The following is an 18,319-nucleotide window of genomic DNA, read 5'->3' on the forward strand; positions in this document are numbered from 1 at the left end:
TAAACCATGACACCAGCCAAAGATGTTATTAGTGTTGAGCAGTCAGCATACATGTATGTAGATAATCAAAAAACTTGAACTGTCAAGTATTTCTTAAGATTAAAGTTGCTGATGCATGGACAGATACTTTATCACAGCTTTAATGCTCCTAAATGAGTACTTGTTAGCTGTAGTGTACTGCAAAAGCCTTAAGTTATACTTTGTATAGGATCAAAAAAAGCTCATCTCTACCTGTATTCTAGATGCACTTCTTTTTAATTCATCTGGATGTTTGACAGGTGTACACTGGGTAACTCTTTATTACTTCAGCACTGTGAACCGGGACCTTAGCCTTGATTAGCTGGAGTAAAGCTGTGCAGAACTCCTTTTTATACGAACTGTAAACCTAGCAGCATGATATCTAAAGGAAAATACCCTTATTTGTGTTTAAACCCAGTAAAACACAGGATGTGGAAAAGCAAGTTGATTGTATTCTTTCTTTTGAAAGATTTGTAATAGAACATACATGATGTCAGCAAATGAGCTTGTCAGCAAATACTACATTCATTGAGGAGGATAACATTATGTATGAAAGCTTTCATACCTGTGCAGAATAAAATTTTTCTGCCAAAACAAAAACCATGTTCATCTACACGTTCATGGCAAATGAGAATACTGGTAGTATGCCTTTCTTTCTCTGAACGTAACCAGCATTTCAGCGAAGAACTGGAATAGCTAAAGTCATGTTAATCTTTTGCCAGAAAATTGAAACAAACATTTTTTCATGCAAAAAGTTGAGATATTTTTTAATAACATTTTTGATGGCCAGTAATATTTTTAAAGCCTTTAATTCTTGGAGGGGATGTGTGTGTGCGTGTATGTAAAATAACTGGAATAAAATGGCTGGTTGTGTTACTTTGTCATCTGTTATTTCTCCATTAACACACAAAAAAAAAAGTTACCATGTTTTCCACTTTTGAAACTGCAGTGGTAACATGTGTAGTAAATAAACAGATATTCAAACCACTAAATTCCTTGTAATGGTTTTCTCTCTCTCAATGCTAAAAGCACCATGTTTCACTACGTTTCTGAGTTCTTGGAAACTTTCTCAAAGATGCTGCTGTTAAGTAGCGGAGTCCCTCTACAGCTCTTTGGATTGCATTTGGAAATGAACAGATTAAAGAGTTGCTTGTATTAAATCTAAACTTTAGACAAAAATTTATATTGAACCTCTTTTCTGAGTGAGGAGGATCTCTCTTGGCTACTTAAGACAAGAAACTGAGCAGGAACAGTGTAATAATCTCTCACTCCTGCACCACGTGAGGGAAAGATAAGCTGTGAAGGTTGTTTCCTTTGCTTTTCCTTTTTTGCTTTTCCTTTTTTGAACAGGTCCATCCTGGCAAGACAGATGGCAAGCCAGCAGAAGCTGAACAACTTTGCTATGCCAGTAGTGTGGCATGGAGCTGTCCTGGTTTCGGTTGGGATAGAGTTAATTTTCTTTCTGGTAGCTGGTGTGGTGCTGCGTTGTGGATTTGGTATGAGAAGAATGTTGATAACACACTGATGTTTTAGTTGTTGCTAAGTAGTGCTTGCACAGGTCAAGGACTTCTCAGCTTCCCATGCTCTGCTGGGTATGGAAGGGGCTGGGGGGGAGCGTAGCCAGGACAGCTGACCCAGCTGGCCAATGGGGTATTCCATACCACGTGACATCATGTTCAGTATATAAACTAGGAGGCGTGGTCCGGGAAGCAGCGACTGGGGCTTGGGGACTGGCTGGGCATCAGTTGACAGGTGGTGAGCAGTTGCATCGTGTGTCACTTGCTTTGTATATTCTATTGTTGTGTTGTTATTATTACTACTACTGTTTTACTTTGTTTTTATTTCAATTATTAAACTGTTTTTATCTCAACTCACGAGTTTTTTCTCACTTTTGCCCTCCTGATTCTCTCCCCCATCCCACTGGAGCGGGGGAAGTGAGCGAGCGGCTGCGGGGTGTTTAGTTGCTGGCTGGGGTTAAACCACGACAGAGTGGCAGTACGCTACCCAGTTCGGATACCTGCAGCCTGGCAAAGTTGGGGTGGTGGGTAAGAGGAACTTGGGTGGATAGGCTTCATGGGCCTGAATAGCTCCCTTGCACTTCTTGTTCAGGCCTGGTCACGGCTTCATCTCTACTTGCAAAAATCCTAGTAATTGAGGGAATCCTGCTCCCTCCTTGAAAGTAGCCATAGCACCCAGCAGTGCAGGAAGCAAACATCTTAGAGACTCGTCAGACTTTTCACAGTCAGAAGAAAGAGAGTGGTGCCAGTGCAAACCAAGCAATGAAATAAACAGTTCGTAAATCAGATTTAAATTCTTTTAGCATATTTACTACTGTAAATGCACAGAAGAGTCTCATATTAGGTGAAGCTGTATCCAAGATGGAAACGTCATTCAACAAAGGGAAATGAGAAGGTGGTCATTTCAGAAAGTACCACACACGGAGAGGAAATCTGCAGTTTAATGACAGGTAAGAATAGATAGTACAAATTTACAATCAATCAAGCATAATGATTTTTAACACCCAGCTCTGTTTTTCCAGGAATACTATTTATAAAGTACAGAACTGTAAAGGTTTTCTATCTCAGCACTCTCATTAAAAATACCACTTTACACTGACAGCTTTCCGTAATCATTGCAAAGTCCCAGAAGATGTTTTTAATAGAAGCTTTCCTTTACCGAGCAGCCTTTGCTTTGTATCAGCTGTCAGAGAATGACTAAGACCCTTTTGTAAAACAGACATGCCCGATTTTAAACAAACCCACAGCTCAGCAATGCAAGACAACACTGTTGCTGAGGAGAGAAATTATTTTAAATCAGCTTCCTTGTTCCTCCCTAGAATCAACTGCTGTTGATTGAAGCATGCTGTGCCACAAATGCTAAGTCACCATAACTTAAGGATATAAAGTTATGTTTTGATGTTGCAACTATAAACACAACTCCTTTTTTGGTAGTTTTTTCTTTAATGAATACTAAAGCCAACTCTGCTCAGGATCGGCTTGGGACCGTGTTATATGGGTGCACAAACACACTGTGATTAACAGGATATTACCGGTTTCTGGTTTGTGGAGCTGCTGTCAGCCTTGTGTCTCCTTTTTTGCAAACTTGTGCTTCCAGGGGCTAGAGCAGCGCCCGTCCCTCAACGCGGCTCTTTCTTTAGGTATGTTGCTGAGCCCACACAGCCAGGGAGAGGGCCAGCGTCATTAAGTATGCTGGTAAAATGGAAGACTGCAGTGTCTGGTGACTGTATCAGCAGCTGTTGTTTCAAAGGAAGAAATGGCTTGGGGCTCTTCCTATAGTACGGGAAAGTTGGCAGCCTTTTCTCTGTCTTACTTCTCGAGCTGTCTCACTAGACCTGCATGTAGAACAAGGGATGATGCACTTCCAGAAAACTGGCTTGACCCACAGCTGCAAAAATAATTCCTCTATTCCATACTACTACAAACTGACAGGTGAAAATATAGATAATACTTCCTAATCAGAAAACTTTGCAGGGCAGTTGAAAAAATGTTAGCTCAGACTCAATGAGTTTACTTGCACAGATACTGTCCGTGTTCAACTTAGAAGTGGCTGGGAAAGACTCCTGGTGCAGTTTCCAAGCCTGTAAAACGTGATGCACAGTTGCAGCCACTGCAGTACTGTTTTTTGCCAGTGGAGTCAACATGGTATTCAAGATGATAGCGCTCTGTTTAAGCAGTTGTTCAACTACCCTACACGTTAGTGGCACTCTCTCAGACAAATATTGAGGATATAAACAGCATTCAGATAAGCTATAGAACAGTCGATACAAAAATGCATTGAAGAAAGACATAAATTTGATTTAGGCTTGAGTATTTGTTCAAAAATGAAGCACACAATGACCTGCTAAGTCATGTAAGGAAGAAGAACAGTAAAAAAATTTTGAAGGGACAAACAAGCCTTTGACAGCTGACTTCAGACTGGAATGAGCTTCCTGCTCATTCAGGTAGGTGGGACATTTTTAGGCAAGGTCCATCCAACTTTTTGCCAGTTGTATGTATAAGCTGTACAGTAAATCAGCTGCCAGCACACTACTTTCATAAGGGAAAAATGATGGATAATATGTAGAAATTAAGGTATATACAGTATATTACTTTTCAAATAAATAACGATCACTCCATCAGTAATTCATATAATCAGTGTGTCTGTAACAGGGCACTTTATGAGCATGCCAGAGATACTCCACGGAAATAGGAACAATTCCAAGACTGCCAGGTCAGTACTGCCACTACTACCTGTACAGTTCTGGTTTAAAAAAAAAAGAAAATCCTATGAAAGAGAAAGACAAAATCTTCCAGGAGCAAGAAACAGGAATTTGATCAGCGTTAAGGCAGCATGTGGGAAGAAGGCAGCAAAAGGTGCTTGCTGGAGAGAAACTACAGCTAGGGATCAGTGAGCAGATGGCTCCTTCCAGCAATCCTTGCAGTGAAGCTGAGCAGTCAGTCTCTTCCTACTGCTGCCATGACACTTCTCTGTGCATACCACCAAGAGAGATGCTGAACCTAAGGAAACCTCGAGCAGAGTACGTCAACAAGCAGAAAGTCAACACTTGCAAAGAACCGAAAGGTGCTTCCTTATTCTTATGGTGCCGTAAGAATTTTTGCTATTTATAAAAACTTAAAGAAAAAAAACACAAAGGACCCTGAGACGGAGACCATCTCCTCTCATGGTTTTGTTGTATAGCCAACCAGCTTGTGGTGCCCACTGAAGGAAATGTTTTTTTTTCAGGTCAATCGATCACTGCTGTGTGATGTTCCACTAGCTGTGTGGTGATTGAAGGGCTTTGTAGAGGAGTAGGAAAGAGCATGGAGGGAATGCGAAGCATGAAAGCGTAGTGCTGCTTTGGCTGTGAAGATGCACGTGCACAGCCATACAGCTTGAATGGATCCATGGTGCTGCTGCAGCTGGCAATCCGACAAGTTCCCTCCTGAGTGGAGTGAGGCACTTGGGACCTGCTCCGGGGTCACATAAGGAATCAAGACAGCTGCTGGGACTGATGATCCCACTCCCTTGCCATTGGCTTTAGTGCATACAGCACTCTTAATTTCCTTGAGTCAATGAGCTAGACAAGGATGGTGCCAACTGCAATGTTGGAAAGTAAAGGCCTCAAAGCAGTGAAGCAGATGTTGTACCGACACCTTCTGAACACCCTTAAATTTCTTCCAGTCTTCCTGCTTTCATTAAATTTGTATCTTATCTTCTTTTTTCCACCTTTCCAACAGCAGTTCAGTAACCAGCAAAACAGCTGCCACCTCATTTCTTTGGTCTTAGCTACTGGAACTTAGCTGGTAAACAGAGGAACTTTTCATTCTTCTTCAATCATGTCAATGCAATGTGCCAAGTGCAAATTGTTAATCTAAGTGTATTTCAAATCACTTCAAAAGCATGAAGAAGGTGCAACTCCTTCCACTTTACAGACACAGGGAGAGATTAAGCATTGTGCAGGAGACTCCGCTTTGATTTTTAGCAGAGTTCAGGATAAAATCCAATGTACTGGATCCCACATCTTCTGCTATATCTGTGGTGCCTCTTGGGCTTTTTCTAGAGTAGGGACTTAGAAGTGCATGAGAAGGATGTGTGAGATAATGAGATGTAATTAAAATCCAGTGTAAATTTAGTGTACGCTTAACACCTGCTCCATTCATTGAACTTGAGCATGAAAAAAGCATTCTCAAAGATGAATGAAAGGAAGTGTAACGTAGAAAAGCAAGTGAAAGTGGGATGCTTCTTTACAGATACTATTCACAGCAATTTGAAAACCACCAAATGACTGTGGAACCCACATGTCATTTCAAGAAGTGATTGGAGGATCTCCCTCAGGAGGGCAGTGAGGCAGCACCTACTGACCATCAGTGGGACTTAGGCTCCTACCTGTCTTTGGGATTCTGAAAAATAATTATACCCAGTGAGTCACTGAACAAGGGCTCCCATCCCAGGGGGTTTCAGGATGTACATTTTCTTTTAGCGAGATTCTAGCATAATGTAGACTCCATTTTTTGGCCCGAGTGTGGCGTTTGATTTCAGCTGCAAAGGAATCTGAAAGAAAAAAGAGCATCTTATGTACAGTTGTATGTATTTGTTTATGTGTGTAAAAACACCCCAACATACAGACAGACATTTTGCTGGGGGACCAATTCATACCAGGATTACTGTGGAAGCTGTAAAGTACTTGTTTTACAGTCAGCTGTGGTAGTATAATATTAAATAGAATTTACAGCCAGAGGCTGAGGCAGTGGTTGCCCAGGTATATTGTAGATCTGAACAGAAAGAAATTAACTCTGTAAACTCTAGAGCTGCTGAGTAAGTGCCAGACGCAATATATATAGCAATAGGCATGTACTAAAATGCTGAGATGTACACCCATTCTCACCCTGTGTAAATCAAGATATTTTGACTGCGGTGTTGCTACACTGCTCTCCACTAAGGGAGGAGTGTGTAACTGTTTGTTTTGTTCGAAAAATCATAAAGGTTAAAACACATTTTGATTAAAACATGCAGTTCAGGCCTCTTATTGCTCCTTATTATGGAAGTGGCTCTAGCAATTTTCTCAGATGAAGAGAAAGTCACAAAGGCAAGTAAGCCATCCTGTCTAGGACACACTGTCAACGCACTGAAGTTGGCAAGTGTGACCTTCAAGCTTCTGCATGTACAAACCTCAGTTTCTGGGCAGATCTTGAATTGAAACTTCTGCAAAATCCTCAGCAGAGTCATTTTTGTCTCCAGCAAACCCATTTTCATGCCAATGCAGCCACGGGGTCCTGCCCCAAAGGGTAGGTATGCAAAGGGATGTCGTTCCTTCTTGGCCTCCTCTGTAAACCTAGAAGGTGCAGAGATGGAAACCAGTTCAAGAAATGCTTTTTGCTCCTGATTCCATGTTTTTCATTTACATCTCAAAAGGTGCTTATTAAATTGGTCTTAATGGACAGGTCAAGGGGACTATTGACAGATTATGTCTTGATGGGGCTGACACCCTTAAGTAAACAGATAGTTGACTTACGGCCATCAGCCTTTGTCAGCTGGTGATTCCAGGAAAGGACAGACAGACATTAGTATTACTTCCAATCTATCTTTAATGAATTGCCTTCATCTGATGACCATGCTCAGAAGAATGGTAACTTCAGGTGTAGACATGCTAGCTGTGTAGACCTTTGCGTGAATGAGGGAGAGATTACAGCTAAGAGGAAATTAATGGGCTGCAATGTGAACTAACTAGAATTAGCAACAGTGCTTCCCTGCTGTGCACCGCAGATGCAGATCAACAGGAATTTCTCTTTGAAGCTTGCAAGGGGAGGTGAAATCTCATGGGACTGGACAGGCCATGGCAGACAGTTATTACAATTCAGTACAGCCCTTCTTTCTGCTCTTGGCCCAAAGAGACCAGGTTCCCAGTTGGGAAACATTGAAATTGCAGGCAGTTCTGTTCTTGGAGCTGAAGTACCTCAGTCTGATTGGAAAGACTGATTAATGTGGCAGTCTGTATGCAGATCTGCATCAACTAGCTAGCTTTAACACACTTGATCAACCCATTAGAAATGAGCCTTTTTCTTTTCTTTTCTTTTCTTTTCTTTTCTTTTCTTTTCTTTTCTTTTCTTTTCTTTTCTTTTCTTTTCTTTTCTTTTCTTTTCTTTTCTCTTTTCTTTTCTTTTCTTTTCTTTTCTTTTCTTTTTCACAAGGAAGGAAACAAAATTCCCATTTGAACAGCAGTCCAGAGGAAAAAAAGGTAAAATCTCTTTGCCAACATCTGCAAAGATGGATGTATACTGAACAGAGTATGTACAGATGAGAGCACAGAGTACGAGTCAGTACAAGTTATTAGGGTGTTCTGGTTTCGTCTGGGATAGGGTTAAATTTCTTCCTAGTGCTGTGTTTTGGATTTAGTATGAGGAGAATGTTGATAACACACTGATGTTTTCAGTTGTTGCTAAGTACCCTCCTAGTCCAAGGACAGCTCCCATGCCTACTGACTCAGCTAGGTACACAAGATGGGAGGGAACATAATCAAGACAGACAGCCCAGCTGGCTAATGGGGTATTCCATACCGTGTGACGTCATGCTCAGTATATGAATGGTAGGCGTGATCCAGGAAGTACCGATCGCTACCTGGTTATCGGTCAGCGCGGGTGGTGAGCAATTGCATTGTGCATCACTTATTTTGTATATTTTATCATTATCATTATTATTCTCCCTTTTCTGTTCTATTAAACTGTCTTCATCTCAACTCACGAGTTTTTCTCACTCTTACCCTTCCGATTCTCTCCCCGTCCCACTGGAGAGGGGGAGTGAGCGAGCGGCTGCGTGGTATTTGGCTGCCTACCAGGTTAAACCACGACGGTCAATGCATAATCAACAAGGTGAGGCTCATCCTGGCCTGTGCTGAGTCACTGATCAGAGTTGTTCCTTAAACTCAGCAAACCTGTACACTGGTGGCATTACCTGGGAAATCTACATAGTCCTCCCATGTCATAAGGTATTTGGAGCTGTTCTAGTAGTACAGAACTACTTTTCCAGTTCTATATGTGGATAAAGGTTCTGTCCTTCATGTATAGGGTCATCCCTGAAAATCTCTCATCTGTTCGGATACAGTTTCCAAGAACTTTAGACTGCTAAGGTCCAAAGAACTCATGCAGGATAGAAAGTGATGAGAGGTAATACAGGCTATTTTGAGGTTTGGAAAAAAAAACCCCTATGTATTTCCGCTAACACCATCCCCATGTTTAGATATCCTGAATAAAATTGGGATGCTACTGCAGAAAGTACTATAGAAGCCCATAATTTGTGATTGAAGGACCATTAACTCATGTACTGAGCACTGTTGCATATCCCATGCAAACAGGTTAATGCAATTCTTGCCTTGCTCACCCCCTATATCATTCTGGTAAATTTAAAGTCTCCCTTGTATTATTCCTGAGGCAGATTTCAAAACAAAATATTAGGGGACAAAAGGCTGTAGCTGAATTAATTTATTTTTTGTTAAGCTCTTATTTTATAATTCTAACTAGCATTACCAACTGATACAAGCTGGGGAGAATGTTAGTAATTATGCTTCATTCCCCAGGGAAATTTCAAAAGGGGATTCATCTCAGATACATTACAAACAGCACCGTATGAGTCAAGGGGACCGCAGCCCCCACTATCCATTTTACCCTGTAATGCACTTTCATGCTACTGTTAAAGTGGTGAATAAACAATTAAGACAGCATTTCTAGATAAGCACTGCTAAACCGCCCCCCCCAGACTTCAAGTTATTGCTAAGATTCCTCCCCAGCAAAAGCTCTGGGCCTCTCTGTCCCTGGCACTGCTCTTCTTCATGGCCTAAGGTGCCTGACAGAGAATATGCCAAGATTTGCTCCAGAAGGAGCATTGGGCAAACCCACCTACACCATACATGTGTTGGTTCTGAGCTGCCTTTATCACACCCAGTTGTTTATGCACTTTTTTTCTTAGTAGACTTTTCAACGTAGTGGTAGCTTAAAATGCAGCTGCCCACAGAACAGCTTAAAATATTGCTGCCCACAAAACAAAATTGTGCTTCCACACAGCACTGCATCAGCTGAAATTCTCCCTGAAAGGTCAGCTCAGCATCTGTAAGATAGGGCAGGGTACAGAAACACAACTTGACAGCGCCCCCCTCCAGCTGAAGAGAATAAATGCTCCATGTGAAAATATGTCTTGCCAAGCAGAGCTAAGAACCCAGGATCCTAACTTACGGACAGAGAGCAAATTCCCAGTGGGAGATGGGATAGGTTCCCCACTCACATTGTACCCACATCGTTACAACATCTCAGGTGAAAGGGCTGCTCTAAACCAGCCAGGAGCTGGATGAGTTTCCTGGGTAGCTCCACACCATTGAATACGCTATCTCATTTCAGAATTTCTCCATCCAGAGGTGACATTATTTGCAGCATCTGATCTGGAAACAGGTCTGAAAACCTGCGCCACATTTCAACCTTGACCAGACCTTGCACCTTCTGTGGGATGCGCCACTATCACCGCTTGCCTAATTTGGTAGAACTAACATATGTTATGATCTAAATTAAACTGTGCTCCTCTTGGTGGAAATACTGCTTTGGGTGAATAGTGGGTGACTGTGGCTGTTAAGGAGCAGCAGGATCTGGTGTCTCCACTGGACAGGCTGGAGTCCTGTGCCCACCCTAACGCGTGAAACAGCATTTAAGGCAGGCCTTCGGTCTAAACAGGCCCAAATAAGGACTCCAACCTAAGAATGGAAAGCACTACTCTACATACCTCTCAGGAATGAACTTCTCAGGCTCTGGCCAGAACTCAGGGTTGTGGTGGAGATGTCCAACTGCGGTTTCAATGACAGCCCCAGCTGGAATACGCTGCCCCAGCACTACACAGTCTTTAGCTGCTTCCCGAGTGAACCTGCAACAGTAAGTGTCATGTACCCCAGATGATTAATAAAGGTAAAAATACAGCAGGAGGGAACCATAAAAGTCAATCTCTTCAGCTGGACTGACCCCGCAATTTCGGGAGTAACACTTTCCCAGAAGATAAATACAGCAACCGTTGCTGATGCTAGTGTTTTCTCAAGTTACAATCATCTCCACCTAGAAGCACACAGCTCCAACCCAGCTGGCTAACTTTTGCCCTTTTCACAGTAAAGGATGTCTGGTTGCTTATGGTTTTGCAAAACATTAACTGTTAAACTGCAATTTTGCTGCTAATGTTGGTTTTAGACTCATTTTTTATGAAAACTGCAGATGAAATGTGTCAGTCATCTCTAATAACAGGCAGAAAGAGTATGCTGGTTTGCCTTCAGAAAAAATTAAATTAAATATAGGTTTTGAGTTTATTTATTTGAGAAGCTCCCTCACGTTGGGACAGCACCTGAAACTTAGCAAGGGATAGTTTTAAAGTTAGCTCTAAGTGTTCTGCTGCTGCTGCTACAAAAATACAACCAATTCACAAACTTTGGAAAACTGCAGCTCACGTATACTCATCAAAGATAGGCATGACGTTAGCAACAAAACTCTCCAGTTTCCTCCCACCCTGTGGTGACAGATGACAGAATTGGACTGTCCTTAGGAACCTCATCGTGACAGTAAGACTGAGAAAAGCTACCTGCCAAAGCTGAGCTTGGGTCTGTAAATCTTGTAAAAAACCGGTGCGTGGGTGTGCATCTGTGGTGGCAGATCCTGATCTAGATCTTTTAGTGCTTGGGTGGTCACTACAAACCCCAAACCAGCCCGGACCCAGGCGGGTGCCCTGCTGTCTCAGCCTAGGAGCTATTCCCCAGCACCAGCTGGGAGCACAAGGGTGAGACAACGTGCAAGGGCTCCCATTGCTGCTCCCCGCGCTGTGCCTAAAAAGTTGAACAAAGATTTCAGTTTCAGGGCTGTCAGTCTGGTATCATTACAGGAACACATTCTTTCCTCGCTGTCACCCATCTCTTTCCTTTCTCACAGACAAATAAATAACCGAGGCTCCAAACCTGGAACAAAACATTGGCATGCTAAAAAACACATTGACAAGATGTCCTTCTCATCCTTACATGAATTTGGTGACATGTGGAAACATGAGTTCTATGGAAGAAAGTTCTCTGGTTAATAAATTAATTTTTTTAAAAAACCCCTCATGTTATAACAAGCTTGGCTGCTACTGAATTTTCCCTTAACTCAGCATTATCCTTGTCATAGGCAACTAGCACCTTTCCGAGGTACTGGGCTGTCCTATCCATTCCACATCCATCAGAGTAAAAGCCGGATCAATAAACACCACTGACAACGCCAATCGAAATTTCGGAACAACTTTGCTCCATTCTCAATTCTGTTTCCCATCTGACAAACATTGGTTGTTTTCCAGTGTTTCAGCTGAAACTCAAAGATCCCTGGCGCTTTAACTGGCAAAACAATTTCCACTTGTATACTATGTATAACATAGGAAAGCCCAGCCATTTCATCCAGGAGAAAGTATCTTTGACATTTACTCTGAACAATCCTGCACATGTCCATTGAAAAATCTTGACTTCCGATCTTTGTGAACATATAAAAGAAAACATGATTTTAAGCTTTTTTATTTTAAGGTGCTTGCAATCGTGGGGTAAATTTTTCAAAGGTTCTCACAACAAGCTCAGCTTTGGCTCCTTTCCAGTCATCTGAAATTTTCCCCTGGCTTCACAAGAAGCAGTGCAACAGGCCGACCCCTTTGAAAAGTTCCATTCTTAACATTTGCATTTATGCTTGTGATGACAACTTGGACATTTGACAATCAGATAGCTTTCTAATTTTCTTCCCCCTTGTTTTCAGTTCATCAATATAACTCAGTAAAATTAATCTTGTGTGAATTGGGGCAAAACTTTCAAAATTGAATGGATGTAGCCATTAGCTTAGCTGTATTAGTATATCACAGTACTAAGTGCAAAACAGTATGGGTCCTAGTTAAACACACATGTAAAATACAGCTTTCTGAATGTGCAACCCTTCCACAGGTCAGGGCCTTAATGACCAGCAGGGTAACTCATCCACCAGCCAACAGGCTGGGATAGGTCTTTGCTGCGTATCCCCGAAGTCTGAGGTGCATGGAAGCACCAGCTTCTGGCTTTCTAAGGCCAGTCCTGCTGCAAAATGGCTCCATCCTCCAACCTTGGGGGATGCAAAGAATGGTGAGGAAGCAATCTTGGCCAATTCATTGTAAAAAACTGCTTTAGAAATACCAGTATTAGCCAGTTTTCCTTCAATAGGCTGCATTATATCTTTCAAATGCACAAGCAGTATTGATGTTGGCACAGAGACCAAGGGCACATTGGTCTTCCAAGAGCAGATTTCCATTTTATAGAGCTAGGGATCTACTCTGTGGAATCAGAAGGGGGAAAAAAAAAAGATGATACCTGAATGCAGGTGGGTACATGCGCAATGTCTCTGCAATCACCATGTCCAGATAAGGGAGTTCTTGTACGTTTTGGTAATCAGGGACCATCTGAAAAGCCAGGAAGAAAGGAACAATTACATTTTCTCACATTTAAGTGCCAAACTCATCTCAGATTAGCTTTTAAATCATCTATTTTTCACTGGGCATTTTTTCTGTAGAAGAACTCGATGTCTCATCTAAAACAGTAAATGATAAAATTATACAAAAATGTGGGCAGTAATTAAATGTGTGTATAACATTCCTTTCATCATCAAAACACTTTGGTCCACAGCCCAGCTGAAGATATAATAATAAATCAACTTGCTAGGAAGTATTAAAAACAGGGCATTACAGACCGCATTAATAGCTACAACAGAGCTATTGTATTATACACGCACTAAAATCTGCACAGGACCGTTGTTTCTTCCCAAAGACGGGAGCGTGGCATACCAGGAGCACTTTGTTCCCAAGAAACAGCAAGTCCTTCAGTTATTCTTGCTGATGTTGGAGCAAACCCTTTGCCCTTTCCCAGTCATAGAAATAAAGCAAGTGCTAGTGCTGTGAAGTCTGCGGAGTGGTGGGAGACGGCACTGGAAGAAACCGGCACCCCGATGAGGAACGGAACATAGCAGGGAACTGCTCTGCTGAGTAGAGGGGGCTGAGGTACAGCTCAAATCCCACCGGGCAGGATTGCAATAGTGCCTGGGGAGAGAAGCCTGCTTCCTCCTGTGGCCACCCCTTGGGTAATGCTGCTTAATTTTGCATGGCGGGCAATGCCTGAGCCCACATTTTCGTAAGTCTACAAAACCAGCCGGCCCTTGACAAGGAGTGGTGGGCACTAAAACCCAAACAGGGCTGTAGCTCAGAAGACTTTGCCCTCTGACAGGCAGCAGACAGTGAGAGACACCAAACCGCGGACGACCACCAGCAGCAGTGACACGACTCAGCGCATGGACGAACAGAGAATTTCTCCCACTGTTACCTTCCTTGGAAAAAGGACATTTCCCTGTCTTATTCAGTGCTCTCAGCAGAGGGCAGCCAAAGTACATCTAATAACCTCGTCAGAAAAGCAGAGTTTTGTTTTAAATTAGAGCATCTCCTAAAGACTGACACAGAGTAAATTGGAGAAAAGCACAGACGTCAGACTAGACTAAACCTTTTATGAAGATTTGGGGCCCCTGCCGTTCACAAAGGGGACTGGATTCCATCCTTCCTTTATTTACTACAGCACTTTTCATGTATAATGCATATTTTATTGAATTTTCATGCAAAAACATATGGTACATACTGAAAATACTAAGCAGCGAACAACTCCAGATGGTATGCAGAAAAGGCGTACAATAGAACGAGGATACCTTGCTGGATTAGGGTATCCCACTTATTCAGCACTAAGCCACCATGCACCATTTCACATTAACTGATCTTTTCTAGGAAGGAAATAGATACATTCTATTATCCCCGTTTTTTGGCTCAGAAAAAAGCAAAACCAAAGAAAGTAATTTGCACAGGCTGAGCAGAACCAGTGTGTCTGCTCCTCTCTTAGGGAAAAAGATGCAACTCAGCTTGTCAATAGATGAAATATTTTGTCAGTATCTGTCAAATATTATCAATACAGGAAGCATAGACTGCACTGACAGCCTTTCAATGTTGCTTTTATATTGCAGTAGTGGCTACTAACTCAAACCTTTGGCTTTGGTCGATGGTTATCAGACAAAGGACTAGGAGACTAAAAGCCACAAACGGCAGCAATGTCACGAGAACCATGGCTGAAGGCTGTGCGAGGAGCTGTGCTCCAGTAATTTGAATAGCTAAAACCAAAGACAGGAGGATGATTTTTATCATCCTTGTTTTGCAGAAAGGGATCCGAGGGCTACCTGATTTCAGGAAATCAGTAGCAGAGGCTGGAAATGAGCTGTGATCAGATTCAAATTTCAGGCCTTCGTGGCAAACCTACCCCTCTCCATGACCACATAGGTGCTCCATGCTTTGATGCAAATGCATGCTGTGGTCTGTATTCATTTTTTTCCCCTGCTGATTTTAGATCTCTCTTTCAGAACTTTCCTCTGTCCTTTCTATACTGCTCTCCTGCATCTCTTTGAATTCTGGGTCAGCATCTGAGTCCCGTCCCTGCAATCCCTCCTGATTTCATGGCTGAGGGAGGAGTTCAGGCTCAGAGTAAATGAGTGGTGGAGCCAAGAGCACACCGTGATGTGTTCGATTCTCTGAGCCATGGTCTTTCCACGGGGCCTTCCTGTCTCTCTCATAATCCCTCTACTTACTTCTGGAGTCAATAATTAAGATAATTATATGGTAACCTGATATAATAAGTAGCCACTAAATCAAACCATACATCAACAAATAATATAACACTAAATTATGGGAGCTTTGATTTGCTCTTTCAAATAGCTTCTATACCTTCAGGGGATTAGCAGTTCAGAAAACAAAACAAAGGTGCAAAACTAGCTGATTTGCCTTAGAAGAAAATTCCTTTTGCTTACATAAAGAAAAAGGGGTCGGTCAAATGGCAGCACAGTGAACTCTGCTATCGTGAGCATGGCAGACACATCAGTCATTTCCTACATCTGATGCAACTTAATTATTGGCACTTCCACGCTTTTAGCATCAAAGTAGCTGGACCTAATTTAGTAGTTGTTTGCAAGGTCTGACCCAGGGCTGCGTAAAGTACACACCAGCCAAGTATCTCTATTTAGGAAGGACCGTTTGCTGCTTTTTTTTCCCTTTCAAAGAAAATATTTTCCATTTGTTTTTCCACTCCCTCTCTCCAAAATATTCTTTTAGCCAAGCACATTTCAAAGGAACTTAAATATGCTTTTCTTCCTAAATGTCCCTATTTATATCTTTCAAATGCTGGCAGGTTTGCTGGGGTGGGGGGTGGTGGTGTGCAAAGATGCCACTTTAACCCCCTGCAAAAAAAAAAGTCTACATTGTCTCTTATTCAAGATTGGGTGTTTTTTCATTAAGAAAGAGATTCCTTTCTGTAACAAGTAGAGATGTGGGGGGAGAAAGGAGGCACCACACTGCATGTAATGAAACGTCCTATATTTTAATTTTGCAGCCACTGCTTTGCACAGCAGTTTGTCTTACGCTTTGCACAGGCCTGTAGTATCTTTTCCTGTTGACGTGGAAGTGAAATGGTCATGTAATATCTTGTGGCATTTCTCTGCATGCATGTTTCCCCAGTTTGATTTCCGGAGGTGTGGTGGTACACCCTGACCCATCCCAGACCGTTCAATCACTTCTAAGGTCCAGAAAGCATCTAGTTTGGCCACAAACTCTCCTTTATGACTAAGAGCAAATCCCAGGCCTCTATTCCTTAGAAAAAGATGGGAAATTAATTCTTCACCCCACAGAGTACCCTGAGGTGAAATACCAGCAGTGATTATAAAATTGCCTATGTGCTACAAGGATGATTCGTGTTTTAATCCCTATATAAATTCTAAGAGAGATAACTGCCTTCAGATCCACCTCTGCTTTTCAGTATTGGCTTTAGCATTTTCTAGGCAGGCAAACCTATTTTTTGCCACCACCCTCAGTTAACTTTTAATTCCTCAATGAACACCAAGGGAATCCAAGTGCTGACAGGAGAGGTCTCGCCAATCTTTCTGCTGCAGTTTGAGATGTTACTGTTCCCAGTTGCTCGCTCCTCTTTGCTGGCTGTGGTTAGCATCACCACAGCCAAGTCAGCAGGAGGGAACATATGCCTGCACCTCACTTGCTTCCATACAACGTCCAGCATGAACCCATCTTCAGCGACAGTTTAAGACAAGATACTAACTTTTCCCCAAAGTAGCTGCCGAGTGAGGCACAGATCCTCTTCTACCACCTCTGTTTTGGGAATGGTAATCCAAGTACACATCAGTGAATAAAAGATTTCCACTTATCCTATTGGTCATGGTCTGGTGGTGCTCAGCAGCCAGAAATGAAAAAAATCAGAGAAAATTTTGTGTAGCTGACAGAGTGTGACATGCACCTGAAATTGATTTGGAAGCAGCGAAGGCTGCAGAGACCACATTCCTCATAACTAGCGCTGCTGAGTCATGGCCTGAGACTGAACCGGCTGCAGTTTCTGAGAAATTGCAATCCAAATCGAATGCCTCATGGGCAGGTATGACTGTGACAAAGTCCATGTCAGAGAGATGACGTGCAGATCTGCTTCAGTGCAGATGCAGATCCATGAGTTATCTGTGTATGCTTAGCTACACAGCCCACACCGGCTCTCCCCCAAAATGTAGACTTTGGATAGCAATAGGATAGGAGGTGGTGAGTCAACAACAAGCCAGCATCATCCCCAGTGACTCCCACCCACCCCCCTTTCAAATTGCCAAAAGAGCTATTCTGACCATTGCCACAGGTAGGATTCACAAACAGGTCAATAATGTTTCTTGATCAAATGGATCAAAAGCTGCCAAGAGATCAAAGAATCTGCTTGGGGTTGTGACCTCTCTTTGGTCACCTCTAGGAGCTGCTCGTCCCCTAACAGAACTAGAGCCTGTGTGCCATGCTTAGCCTGGGAGAAGGGGAAGAAATGCAAGAATACTGTGTCAAGTTAGGGTTGCCCCACGACAACCTTTCTAACAACTGTATCAAAAAAGGAAAGGTTAGAGACAGGACAGCACTCAAGATGCAGATCAATGAAAAAAAGGGGTGGGGTGGTTCAACAGGTGCCTATCTTTAACTGGCTTAAAGAAAGCTTGCCTCATGTTTTACCACTTCCACAGCAACATGCTGGAATACCTGTAAAGCACCAAACTAAAACCTCCCTACAATGTCAGGCAGCGAAATAGGGACATAGTTGATGAAGTAAAATTTCTTGGCTTTATCCTCAGAACTTGGACCAAATACTAAAAAAAATGCTTAAGGCAGTCCTCATGCGATACTTACTGCAAAATCTCTCTCCCTGCTGTCTGCGATCCAGCCTGCACCTGCCAAGTGAGATGTCTCCCTGAGGCATGGCATCAGGCAGAAGCAGCCCTTGCCACTGGGGAAACAGGATCCTGAAGCTCCTGAGTCCCACTCGTCCCAGGAGGCAGGTTGTGGCAGAAGGTGTTGTTTTAAGATATACTGCTTTAAGATAGAGAAGAGCCTACCTAAAAACACCAAGTGTCTGTTGGCCTTTTCAAGTGACAGAGGCCTACAGAAGAGTATCTTCTAGCAAATACTCACTTCTTGACTATAGAATTGAGAACAAGGTTCAGGAACGAAAAATAGGACAAGAAGCCTGATTTCCAGATTAAGATACAGCAGCAAGAGGCTTCTTGAACTGCCTAGCACCCCTCCCCTTGAATCCTTACAGCATGCCTTGGTAGCACTAAAGCCTCACCAGCAGCATTGAGCCTCCTCACATGCTCTCAGAAATGAACATTAAAGCAAGTCCTCAGCTCCATTCCCTCATGCCTCT

At 42.6% G+C, this 18,319-nt stretch overlaps 1 protein-coding gene across 1 annotated transcript in view; it reads right to left on the reverse strand.

Annotated features, from left to right (window-relative positions):
• Positions 1–5,758: 5,758 nt before the first annotated feature.
• TBXAS1 (thromboxane A synthase 1 (platelet)) overlaps positions 5,759–18,319 on the reverse strand; it is a 230,740-nt gene continuing 218,179 nt past the window's right edge. Inside the window, exons 10-13 of the mRNA XM_009577010.1 lie at positions 12,881–12,969; positions 10,279–10,416; positions 6,688–6,850; positions 5,759–6,069 (exon numbers count right to left, since the gene is read on the reverse strand). Coding sequence (XP_009575305.1) covers positions 5,995–6,069; positions 6,688–6,850; positions 10,279–10,416; positions 12,881–12,969 — 465 coding nt within the window. The 3' untranslated portion in view covers positions 5,759–5,994. The remainder of the gene's footprint in view (positions 6,070–6,687; positions 6,851–10,278; positions 10,417–12,880; positions 12,970–18,319) is intronic.

The sequence above is a fragment of the Fulmarus glacialis genome, unplaced genomic scaffold (genome assembly GCF_000690835.1).
Source record: "Fulmarus glacialis isolate BGI_N327 unplaced genomic scaffold, ASM69083v1 scaffold7834, whole genome shotgun sequence".
Taxonomy (NCBI): domain Eukaryota; kingdom Metazoa; phylum Chordata; class Aves; order Procellariiformes; family Procellariidae; genus Fulmarus; species Fulmarus glacialis.